Below are 12434 nucleotides of genomic sequence, written 5' to 3'. Positions count from 1 at the left end.
TATTTGATTAAAATTATTGTAATACCTTTAATCATAATTACAAAAAAAAAGCTTTTTTGATTGCATCGTATAATGCTATTTTTAATATAATTATAAAAATATCCCTTATATTATTATTACTTGAAGTTATGCATAATTATAAAAATTTCTTTTTGATTGCTTCACAATTATTTATTAAATTTTAGCATATAGATAATAATGCTAAATCTTTTTAATTACTTAACAATTGAATTACATGCATCCAAATTATTATAATGCCCTTCTTAACATAATTACTAAAATATCATCTTATCATAATTATAAAAAAATTATTATAATGGACTTATAACCATAATTACGAAAATACATTCTTACCATCATATGTCAAAATTACTATAATGCCATTTTTTAATCATAATTACTCAAATACCTTGCATATTATAATTTGTCAAAAATTCTATAATACATACTAACTATAATTACAATCATGCCCTCTTACCATAATTATGCAAAATATCTCTCATGTTATAATTGGCTCAAATTATTATAATACATTCTAACTATAATTATAAAAATATTCCCTTTTATTTGCTTCATATAGTGCCTCTCATACAATAATTATGAAAATACCCTTCATATTATAATTAACTAAAATTACTATAATGTCTTCTAAAGGTAACTATAAATATACCCATTTAATTACTTTATAATTACTCATTAAATTTTAACATTCATAAAATAATATGAAATTAATCATATTATAAATTATCATTATGTCCTTTTAATTACTTGAGTATTGAGCGACGTACATTTAAAATTTATCAAAATTACTATAGTACTCTCTAACAATAATCACTATCCCCTCATTATATTTTAGCAAAATTATTACAATCACCGTAATTATGAAAATATCTTTTTATCATAATTATGAAAATACCCTTCATATTATAATTGGCTAAAATTACTATAATACCATATATCATAATTAAAAAAAAAAAACCCTTTTGATTGCTTCATATAATGCTTCTTATACCATAATTATGAAAAATACTCCTCATATTACAATTTGTCAAAATTCTATAATGCCTTTTAAATATAACTACCAAAATACCCTTTTATTTGCTTTATAATTACTCATTAAATTTTAACATTCGTATAATAATTTAAAATTAATCCAATTAAAAATGATCATAATACACTTTTATTACTTGGCAATTGAATTACATATATCTAAATTTATTATAATGTCCCTCTTTTAATGAATAACTAAAATTACTATAATGTTCCTCTTAATATAATTATTAAAATACATTTTTTACCACTATTGCATAAAGTCACTATAATGTCCTTACAACCATAATTATGAAAAAGCCCTCATATCATCATATGCTAAAATCTCTTTTTAATATAATTACGAAAATACTCTTCATATTATAATTTACCAACATAACTATAATACCATTTTAATTATAATTACGAAAATAACCTTTTCTCATAATTATGAAATACCACTCATATTATAATATATTAAATTATTATAATATCTTTTAATCATAATTACAAAAAAAAGCGTTTTTTATCACTTTATATAATGCCTCTCCAACCATGATTACAAAAATATCTCTCATATTATAATTGATCATAATTACTATAATGTCATTTAAGCATAATTATAAAAATACCATTTTGATTACTTCATAATTACTTATTAAATTTCAACACCCACATAACAATATATAATTAATTCCTTTATAAATGATCATAATGTCTTTTTAATTTCTCAACAGTAGAATTATATGAATCCAAATTGACTATAATACTCATTTTTCTATGATTAACAAAAATTATTATAATACCCCTTTTAACGTAATTGTTAAAATACCTTTTTTTTATCATAATTGCTTGAAGTTATTATGATGCTTTTACAATCAAATTACATACTTACCCTCTTACCATCATATGCCAAAATTAAAATTATGCTTGTCAAATCATAATTAGAAAATACCCCTCATATTATATTTTGTCAAAATAATTATAATATCCTACAACCATAATTACAAAAATATCATTTTATCATGATTACGAAAAATGTCGCTCATATTGTAATTTGCTAAAATTATTATTATACCCTCTATTATAAATACAAAAAGGCTATTTGATTGTTTTATATAATACTTTTCCTATCATAATTAGGAAAATATCCCTAATATTATGATTGGTTGAAATTACTATAATATTCTTTAAGTATAAGTACGAAGATACTTTTTTGATTGCTTCAAAATTACACATTAAATTTTAACATCCATATAATTGTATGAAAATGATCCCCTTAAAAATTATCATAATGTCCTTCTACACACATTGAAATCGATTGTAATGCCCCCATTTTTATAAATAACTAAAATTATTATAATATTTTTCTTAAAATAATTACTAAAATACTTTTCTTTATCATGATTGGACAAAGTTATTATAATGTTTCTACCACCATAATTATAGAAATACCCTTTTATCATCATTGACCAAAATTACTATAATACTCCTTGCTATATTAAAATTATTAGTTTTTTTTCTTAAAAAATTAAATTGAACGGGTGATGATATTAATAGGCTTTGAGTTTATGGGAAAATGAGTTTGAAATTGATAATTTATTAATGTTAGTAATAGGCAAATATTGTATCGGCAAGTTAGATTTTCATGTATATATTATTGGATATTGATTCAAGTTATATAATTTTTTTAAAGTTATCTCTTTTATTTAAAATAGAAGTTGATATTTGATTAATTACGTTTGAGTAATGCAATTGGAGCATAAGTTTTTTTTTAAAAGTTTTTTTAAAAGATTATATTTTCCAAAAAAAATAAAATACTAAAAATATATTTTTTATTATTAATAAAATATCATATTTCATCAAAATAAAAAAATTTGTAACCCAGGTATAGCCGCGTAATTATCTAGTTAAATTTTCGTTTCAATTTCTTTGTAATTTTGTTGGACCAGAGAGAGAAGGAATTGTTATCGGTTATGATAATATGATTATAACATTTGATTATGGTGTATTTTTTTTCTTCGTGCGGTCAGTCATTGTTTCGAATCTCAAAATAAAAATTGTGCTTGTAGCCCATTTTTACACTTAACTGGTTGCATTTTTTATGGTTGGTGTTCCGATTCTTGAGTAAAGATTATGAAAATGCTTAAACAGGAGTAGCTAACTTTTCTCTAGCAAATGCAACATGAACCATCCAATGATTTTCTTTGGGAAAATGTTAGTACTTTTGCTCTCATTCCAGCTTTTTCATCCACGGAATGGAGGAGATGAAAAAAAGGTAGCGATAGAAAACGACAAAATTTGAAGTGTGTGGCATGTTGTTATTATCTGGAAGAAAATATAAAGATGGTTGACAACCATGTTTAGTAACAAACTTTGATTGGGTGAAGAGAGGAAGGGACCTGCAGGGGATGTTAAGATAATGGTATATTTTTATGTGAAGCACACTGAGCTGTTTTTAGTTCAGTGGAAAATGGTATAAAATTGAAAATAACTTAATGTCACTATTTAGTACATGCATGCATATTTGTCTCTACCAAATTAATGATGCTTCAAGATGGATGAAATACAAATATCTAATTCATTTATATGTTTGATTAATTTATTCTGTATTTGTGATGATCGTAGATTAGTAATAAATTTAAAATTTTTTTTAGAGGTGTTCACTTATAATATATATAAAAAATTACAATAAATTTATCAATTTTGTTGATGAAAATGATATTTTTCCTTCAAATTTTTTATTTTTTAATTTTTGGGGGTGTCGAGAGAAAATTTGAGGGTGTCCAACAAAGATTCCAACATAAATTTTGAATTGGAATATATAAAGTTATGTTGAATCAAATGCTACAATATATATTATAAAATTACATTAATAACAATCAATTTTACAGTACAAAACTATAAGTTTAAAGCTCATTTTCAGATCAACTACTAATGATACCATATTGTAATGTTGATAGAAAATCAAGTTAAACTCAAATAATTCACATTTAATTTGATTTATTCACACTTTAGAGGGTGCTACATGTCATGAAAGAAATAATATCAACGAAAATAATATTAATACTCAGTAAAGCGAATCTTGTTATTATTATAATATATATATATATATATATATTTTGTCCTTGAAAGTTTAAATTTTGATTATTGATGTTAAGAATTTATATTTTTTAATGATTATATAACTATTGGCCATATATTTTTTTGATTTTAATAAATATATAATTTTTTAACAAAAAAAAATTAAAAATTTAATTTTAATAATTAAAATTCAATTCCTAACCCAAATATACGGTTTTAAAGAAAAAAAATTTTGGATTTCAATTCTTAAAAATAAAAAATTGGAATAACAAATGTAAATCGTTGGACCAATATTGATATTTAAATATCAACTATTTGGACTCTTCAACAGTACAAGTCATATTATATTTGGATTCACATTAAATCTCAAACCGGCTCATTCCCCTTAAAAGCAAAAGTGTTTTCAGTACATTGCGTATCATTTTGTGATTGGTTTAAGGTCATCACCACGTGCGGTCGGTAACTTTATCACTTTCACCGTTGCGGAGCAACAGAACGCCCAAGCTAAGGAATTTCTTTTCACATCTAACTGCAAGTAATAATCCCAAAAAAAGAGAGGAAAAGAAAAAATGGGTTGGGTGTGGAAAGACGAACCAAACGACGCCGTGGAATCAACCGTTCGCGACGGCGATCGATGCTCTACCAAGAAGGTGGTGCAATCCAACTGTAAGACCGAAGAAGTCAAACCCGGAAAGTTCGTTCGAAAGTGCGAGAAAACCGAAAAAGTTCTCAGAGAATGCATTGGAAGGTAAATTAATCAAACAGTTAATCTTCTCTTCTTTTTTTTTTTACGCTTCTCTATTTGTTTATTGTTAGAATTTTTTTAATTTTAAACTCATGATCAGTTTTTATCATCACAAAATTACCCTAACTAATTTTCACCATAAATTTTTTGCTGGTAGAATATAACTAAATAAAAATCGCAGCAAAGTTATTACGTTTAGTTAAGTAAAACTTGAATTTAACTAAATGTTTGGCTTCAATTGAACACGTATAATTGCAATTATTTACATGTTTTAAAGTTAAATTTTCGTTTCCATTTCTTTGTAATTTTGTTGGATCAGAGAAAGAGAAGGAATTGTTTGTAGGTGATGATAATAAGATTATAACATTTGATTACGGTGTATTTTTTTCTTAGTGCGATCAGTTATTGTTTCAACTCTCAAAACTAGCCCGTTTTAATACTTAACTGGCTGCGTTTTTTATGGTTGGTGTTCTGATTCTTTGAGTAAAGATCGTGAAAATGCTTGAACAGGTATAGCTAACTTTTCTCTAACAAATGCAACATGAACCATCTAATAACTTTCTTTGGGAGAATGTTAGTACTTTTGCTCTCATTCCAGCTTTTGCATCCATAGAATGGAGAAGATGAAAAAAAGGTAGCAATAAACGATGAAATTTGGAGTGTATGACATGTTAGTATCTGGAAGAAAATCTAAAGATGGTTTGACTACCATGTTTAGCAACAAACTTTTATTGGGTGAAGAGAGGAAGGGGATGTTGAGATAATGGTATATTTTTATGTCCAGCAGACTGAGCTGTTTTTAGTTCAGTAGAAAATGGAATAAAATTGAAAATAACTTTATTTTCAATATTTAATACATACATGCATATGTGTCTCCACCATATTAATGACGCTTCAAGATGGATGAAATACAAATATCTGATTCCTTTATCTGTTCATTTAACTTATTCTGTGATGACCGAAGATTAGTGGTGGAGACAGGATTTTTTTTCTAGGGATGTCCGCTTATGATATACTTATGATATATATATATATATATAATTTTTGATGGATTTATCAATTTTGTTGATGAAAAGGGTGTTTTTCTCTCAAATTTTCTTATTTTTCAATCAAGGAAAAATTTTCTTCAAATTTTAATTTTCAATATTTGGGGGGTGTCCATGGATACCCTTTGACAAAGAGTGGATCTGCCCCTGCTGTCGATGCTATTAGTTCATGTGCACTATGTTTCCTTCTTCTCAAAGTCATTCTTGGACAATTAATGCAATGATTTAGTCTTATTTGCACTGCTGCAAAGCTTTGGTGGAAATGGCTAATATCTTTTTTTGTTTGGTACAAATGGTTAATATCCTTTTGAAGTGGTCTATTCTGTCATTTATGTTTGGAATTGTATACAGGTAATTATAATGTTCATTGCACCTTTTTCATTCCCCCTTTAGCCGATCACTGTATGTGATTTGTCACTACATTTTTCTGTATGTTTAATCTAGGCCTGTTGAGGTGCTGCAATCCAACAAAGAGTATACTGAGGATGATGTGACAGAGCAAGTGCTAAAAGGGAATTTCTCGTCAGGATCAGATGTGGAAGGTCCATTTGATTTTCCCGGACTACGTAGTGACATGGAGGCAATTGAACGCCACTTCTTTGGTGGAGTTAACCGTTTCTTTGATGCTGCTGAGGAGATGAAACATAGTTTTTTTGATGCTTTTGGAGATTTTTATGGCAGGGGATCTTCATCACCACCATCAATAAGGCGGGGAATCCCCATTGAAGATCATCCGCCAAAGGAAGCCTCTGCTAAACCTGATGAATCTGGGCATCTTGATTTGTCTGGTTTAACTAAAGATGTTTGAAGTCTTTTCTAGGAGCCAGCTTCCTGTTTTCTTCAATTTTCTTCTTTAGAATATAATGTAGGGAAACTTGTTATACCTATCAGACTGAATGCCAGCTTTTTGAATGCTTGGTGACTAGTATTTTGGGTTTCCGAACATATGTGCATGTCAGAGAAGTGGTATTTTGCGGTTTGCTGTTCCATGTGTTGATATGGGATCGTTTCAGATGATTTGTTGTGAATTGTATTCCTGAACTTATAATACTTCAAAAATTGAAAAGACAAAGCTGCAGCAGTGGGAGAAAATTCTATGTCCAAATTGAAGTGTATGAAGGTGATTTGATCTTCTCAACAGACTCAGTTCAAGGACTAGCAGTAGGGTTGAAAAATATCAGTCGATTTGGGCTTGAAGTTTTCCTTATAATCTTTGCAATGTCTGCCTGCCAAAGAAGTGAAGTTGCAAAAGGCTTATATCAAAGAAAGACTTCTTTGGGATTGTAATTTCCAACCTATGCTTAGCATTACTGATCTTTGACCAACTAAGCCACTTATTACATTTATAAAGCACCCGTAGTTATGGCAGTGATGGTACATTTTCTACAGATTTCTTTGGTTCATTTTGGTTTTAGTTGTAATTCTATACTATGTATTTAATCCACAAGTCAATAGAAACATATTTATAAGATAATTTTTCATTCTCTCTTTATTTTCTGAACAACTAAAATTTTTGAAAGCTAATGCGTTGGATGATTTCACATAAACCCTGTTTTTTGTTTGTTTTAAAGGTGTTGCATAGCCTATTCAAACAAAAAAAAAAATTTTCTTTTGTTTGTGATGGGGAGATGTCACAGCCAGAAGACTTTCATTTAAAAAAAAAATTCAATTGCATAATTAAGAAGGGGAGAAAAATTTTCTGCCGTCCATCACCATGTGAGCCAACCATCATGATGTGATAAGCGCTTGAAAGTTGAAACCTCTCTGGTCCTCAGCTACACCTAATCCGAACCCATTTAAAGGCATTAAAAATTGAAGCATTCTAACGGAAAAACCTGCCATTTTCCATTTTTTTTTCACTTCCTTTTCATTTTCTTTCCCTGTTGAATGGGGAAAGAAAACAAAAACACACAGAAAGCAGAAAAATCAACACTCCCTTTTTCTTTGATTTATACAAATTAATGAAAACCCTAATAAATGAAATTTTTTCTCATATATGTAAACCTCAAATCCTATCTCACAAAGAAATATCTTTTTTTTTTCTTCATTTCTCTTGCTTTTATTTCATTTGGTTTAATCATTTTACTGTTATATTTTCCATTGTTTATGATTTCAAATCATGGTTTTAACATAAAATTTGTCAATTGTGGTTGTTTATTTATATTGGGTTCTTGGAAATTTCTTCTTCTTCTTTTTTTTTTTTTTAATGATCATTGTATTTATGTAGGAAGTTTTTCCCATTGAAGGGTATATTAGAAGGCCTTTAAAGATTCCAATTTTGTGCTTTTGGAATTGTTTTTGAGGGATAATTCTTCTCTTCGATGCATTACATTGATCATTGAATCATTGGTGCTGGTTGCATTGTGTTTCTTTTATTTTTTTGGTGAAGGTGAAGGGGTTGTATAGATTGGCTAAAACTCCATCTTTTTGATGCTATCTTTTAAAAAAGCAGCAACATTTGGGGACAGAAGAAATGGGGTTATAGCATTTTGGTAATTTTAGAATTTCTTTGTATGTATATGTAAGAAACGGTGTTAGAATTGAGAGTGGTTTCGGATGGGAAATATTTGTATCTCATTAGGGAAAGTTGGACTCTTTCAAACAATCTCAAATACCCTGTGGTGGTCTCGACCAGCTGAAGTTGAAAATGAGGATAGAAAACAAATTGCCGATGAAGCTGATCAGTCTGAAAATAAAGAGGCAGAAGCTGCATCTGTTCGAGACCAGCCTCCGGAAGAAATGAAGATTGTCAGGGAAGAGACAGGAACGGAACAACTAGGGGAATCTAAAGAAGAGATCCAAAGACAACAATCAAGGTCTCACCCTCAAAGACTTAACTCCAAGCCATCACAGCTAGCAGCATATAACAAGGAAGAGGCTAAGGTTGAGCCTGGAAAACCCCGGAGGCCCCATAATGTTAAGAGACAGTCATGTGCAGGACTAAAGGTAGAGTCAGTGTTACAAACCAAAACAGGTCATTTGAAGGAATACTATAACTTGGGGAGGAAACTAGGGCATGGTCAGTTTGGGACAACTTTTCTTTGTGTGGAGAAAGGTACCGGTAAGGAGTTTGCTTGTAAATCTATTGCCAAAAGGAAACTGATGACTCTAGAAGATGTTGATGATGTTAGGAGGGAAATTCAGATAATGCATCACTTGGCAGGGCACCCTAATGTAATCTCCATCAAAGGGGCTTATGAGGATTCTGTGGCGGTTCATGTTGTCATGGAGTTGTGTGGAGGGGGAGAACTTTTTGATAGAATTGTAAAGAGAGGGCATTATACTGAAAGAAAGGCAGCTGAACTAGCAAGGATCATAGTTGGTGTTATAGAAGCCTGCCACTCCATGGGAGTAATGCATAGGGATCTTAAGCCTGAAAATTTTCTTTTTGTTAACGAGGAGGAGGATTCACCCCTTAAAGCCATTGATTTTGGATTATCAATATTCTTCAAGCCTGGTATGTTCAAATTTCTTCTCTTTTGGGCTTTTTTTGTTTCTGCATTTCTTTGACTTAAATCTCAATTGCTGTTATGCGTTGTTGTAAACGTACGTATGTGCAAAATTCATGTTGAATTTAAAAGCTTAAGAATGATTCTCAAATTTTCCCTTTTTTGGTTATAATTCAATTTTATTTTCAAAGTCAAGGAACTTGAAATACTATTAATTGGTATAATTTGAGCAATTATATTTAAATCGATTTAACACTTTTAAGTGATGTACTCATTTTCAATTAGATATATAAAATATAAATAGTTGGAAACAAAACAAATAGTGACTTATCAAAGATAAAGACCAAATGAAATTTTAAATTCTTTTAGGTTATAAAATTTGTATATGATGTTCAGGATTGGATGCAGACTGCAGTACATTTTGATGTTCAATGGATGTTAGTTATATGTTATAAATCCGTTTCATTTATAAGATTAAAAAAAAAATTTAGAGACTTCTCCACAATGTTGTGAAGCTGTCTGTGCAATCAGAAATGGTATAGCTTTCTTACTGAAGGTCTTAAAATTTCAGGGGATATCTTATCTGATGTGGTTGGAAGCCCATACTATGTTGCACCTGAAGTTTTGCGAAAGCGTTATGGTCCAGAAGCAGATGTGTGGAGTGCTGGGGTGATCATTTACATTCTCTTAAGTGGGGTGCCTCCTTTTTGGGGTGGTAAGAGTTCATCAGATTAGATGTCATTTCTCTTATTGAAAATTTTAAGATAGTATCTGATTTGAACTCTGCACTTTGAGCATTTTTGTGGTTAACAATTGGTCTATATGTGCTTTTTCATATAGAAACTGAAAAAGAAATATTTGATGAGGTTTTACATGGTGATCTTGACTTCACATCTGATCCCTGGCCTAGTATCTCAGAAAGTGCAAAAGATCTAGTGACAAAATTGCTTGTCAGAGATGCCAAAAAGCGGATAACTGCGTATGAAGTACTAAGTAAGTCTCTTTTACTATGTAAGCTGGGATCGATGAGTATTAGAGAACTCAGATGTTGATAACATGACTGTGGCGTTTTGAATCCCGATCCTTTTCATGTATTTAGTTGGTTATTAATAGCTTTGGGTCATCTGGCAGGCCATCATTTCATTTGTTACTAGTCCAAATTGTGATATTTGTTCATAATTGCTATGGGAGAGTTGTTATCAAGGATCATATCATACAGTTTGGTTTTTATAAAGACAAAATGTAAAAGAATATTAATTATCAGGATTCTAAGAATATTGGCCTAAGCTGGATGACTCTTTGCTGTTTGACTATGGAATTTGAGGAATTTGCTAATTTTATTTTGGTTCCTTTCAGGCCACCCTTGGGTTCAGGTTGATGGGGTGGCTCCTGACAAGCCACTTGATTCTGCAGTCTTAAGCCGAATGAAGCAGTTTTCTGCAATGGACAAGCTCAAGAAAATGGCCTTGAGAGTAAGTTTCTGCCAGTGAAACATAGGCCTATCTCTTGCAAACATTGGTCTCTAAATCTTCTGAAGCGATACAAATGAAGTGAAACTCTTTCAACTCACAAAATCCCGCTATCAAAAATGGCTTAGCCTTGTTCCTAGCTCCTTTTTCATTTCTTTTGTTTCATTTCATTTAGGTCATTGCCCAGAGACTTTCTGAGGAAGAAATAGCTGGGTTGAAGGAAATGTTCAAGATGATGGACATTGATAATAGTGGTCAAATCACTTATGAAGAACTCAAAGATGGACTGAAAAGATTTGGTGCCAATCTTTCTGAGTCAGAATTTCATGCTCTAATGCAGGCTGTAAGTTTCATTTCAGAATCCCATGACTTAAAAGGCCTTATCAGACATATTTGAAATGATTAATGCTTCATCAAATTGTTCAATATGAAGATCATGCTGTTTTTACCCCCCCCCCCTCCTAATCTAAATAATTTCTTCTGATTCTTTTCGGTTTGTCCTGAAATCGCAGGCAGACGTCAATAATAGTGGTACAATTGATTATGAAGAGTTCGTAGCTGCAACATTGCATCTAAACAAGGTTGAGAAGGAAGATAATCTGTTTGCAGCCTTCTCGTATTTTGACAGAGATGGAAGTGGCTACATTACTCAAGATGAGCTACAAAAAGCCTGTCAAGAGTTTGGTATTGAGGATATCCGCCTGGATGAAATGATCCGAGAAGTCGATCAGGACAATGTAAGCTTCTCTAATCCATGCCTACATCAGTTATTGTTTCATGTCTAGAATTTAATTTAATTAGGATGTATGCTCAAACCTGTGTGTTTTCAATCATGTATGTCTCACTTCATGTCATTTTTCTTTTCAGGATGGCCGGATAGATTACAATGAATTTGTGGCCATGATGCAGAAAGGCAATCCTGAATTTGGCAGGAAAGGTCGTCAGGGTAAAGGTTTTAGCGTCACATTTAGTGAGGTATTGCCAGTTTGTTGACAAGATATAGTCAACTAGGGCTTTATCTTTAGTTTTTTCCAAACTTTTTAGAGTTTAGCTTTAGTTTAGCTCTTCAAAGTTTGAGGAAGATCATAAGTGAGCAAGAGTTCGTATTTGATACATAATAATATAATTTTTTAACTTCATATGCGAGATTAAGAAACTATCACGTGTCTTTTTTTTTCATGTGTCACCTGCTAATTAATCTTAAAAGTGGAGTATAACATTTTAAGTCATGTTTGGTTCTCCTAAATATATTACAAATAGAACCTCTTTTGGTGGTTGCTATTTGTTTTTATTTTCAAACATTCTCCTTAAATCATGGGCCTTTTCGGATATAAACAAACAGCATCACAATGCTTTCCCTTTGTGGAAGAGATGTTTTAAATTTGGAATTTCTTTATTAAATAAGAGGTTATAAAAACCAATAAAGCTATATATACTCTCCAAACAGTCTAAACTCTTGTGATAGTATTTCACTTGCCATGCTAATAAAATGGAATCAAATTTTGAATTAAGAAATTGAAAGAAGAGTTGGATAGAAAAAATAAAAAAAGAAAATGAGACCCTTAAAATAAAAAACTCTAGAGAAGATTTTTAGCAATGTTTGTTGATCTAA

The 12434-nt window shown here is 30.4% G+C and overlaps 2 protein-coding genes across 2 annotated transcripts; both read left to right on the top strand.

The window, feature by feature from the left end:
- The first annotated feature begins 4619 nt into the window (after positions 1–4619).
- On the top strand, positions 4620–7378 carry LOC111310571 (fra a 1-associated protein-like). The gene is made up of 2 exons (XM_022910053.2): positions 4620–4861; positions 6349–7378. Exons 1-2 carry the CDS (start codon positions 4683–4685, stop codon positions 6710–6712), a joined length of 543 nt encoding a protein of 180 aa, XP_022765788.2. The 5' UTR covers positions 4620–4682; the 3' UTR covers positions 6713–7378.
- A 363-nt stretch (positions 7379–7741) lies between these two features.
- On the top strand, positions 7742–11981 carry LOC111311633 (calcium-dependent protein kinase 26-like). The gene is made up of 7 exons (XM_022911190.2): positions 7742–9361; positions 9925–10068; positions 10194–10346; positions 10710–10825; positions 10998–11165; positions 11335–11559; positions 11690–11981. Exons 1-7 carry the CDS (start codon positions 8461–8463, stop codon positions 11813–11815), a joined length of 1833 nt encoding a protein of 610 aa, XP_022766925.2. The 5' UTR covers positions 7742–8460; the 3' UTR covers positions 11816–11981.
- The last annotated feature ends 453 nt before the right edge of the window (positions 11982–12434 follow it).

This window comes from Durio zibethinus, chromosome 1 (assembly GCF_047325235.1).
Source record: "Durio zibethinus cultivar Kanyao isolate XHJ-2024 chromosome 1, ASM4732523v1, whole genome shotgun sequence".
NCBI classification, from domain to species: domain Eukaryota; kingdom Viridiplantae; phylum Streptophyta; class Magnoliopsida; order Malvales; family Malvaceae; genus Durio; species Durio zibethinus.
Note: the sequence above shows the minus strand (reverse complement) of the source record. Positions and strands in the feature narration are given on the sequence as shown.

What these genes read in the sequence shown, in the direction of transcription:
- LOC111310571 (XM_022910053.2), top strand. Translation starts at nt 4,683, where the DNA reads ATGGGTTGGGTGTGGAAAGACGAACCAAACGACGCCGTGGAATCAACC. An exon ending in CTCAGAGAATGCATTGGAAG is followed by an intron (nt 4,862 to 6,348) that starts GTAAATTAATCA and finishes TGTTTAATCTAG; the next exon opens with GCCTGTTGAGGTGCTGCAAT.
- LOC111311633 (XM_022911190.2), top strand. Translation starts at nt 8,461, where the DNA reads ATGGGAAATATTTGTATCTCATTAGGGAAAGTTGGACTCTTTCAAACA. An exon ending in ATCAATATTCTTCAAGCCTG is followed by an intron (nt 9,362 to 9,924) that starts GTATGTTCAAAT and finishes TTAAAATTTCAG; the next exon opens with GGGATATCTTATCTGATGTG. An exon ending in GAGAAGTCGATCAGGACAAT is followed by an intron (nt 11,560 to 11,689) that starts GTAAGCTTCTCT and finishes TTTTCTTTTCAG; the next exon opens with GATGGCCGGATAGATTACAA.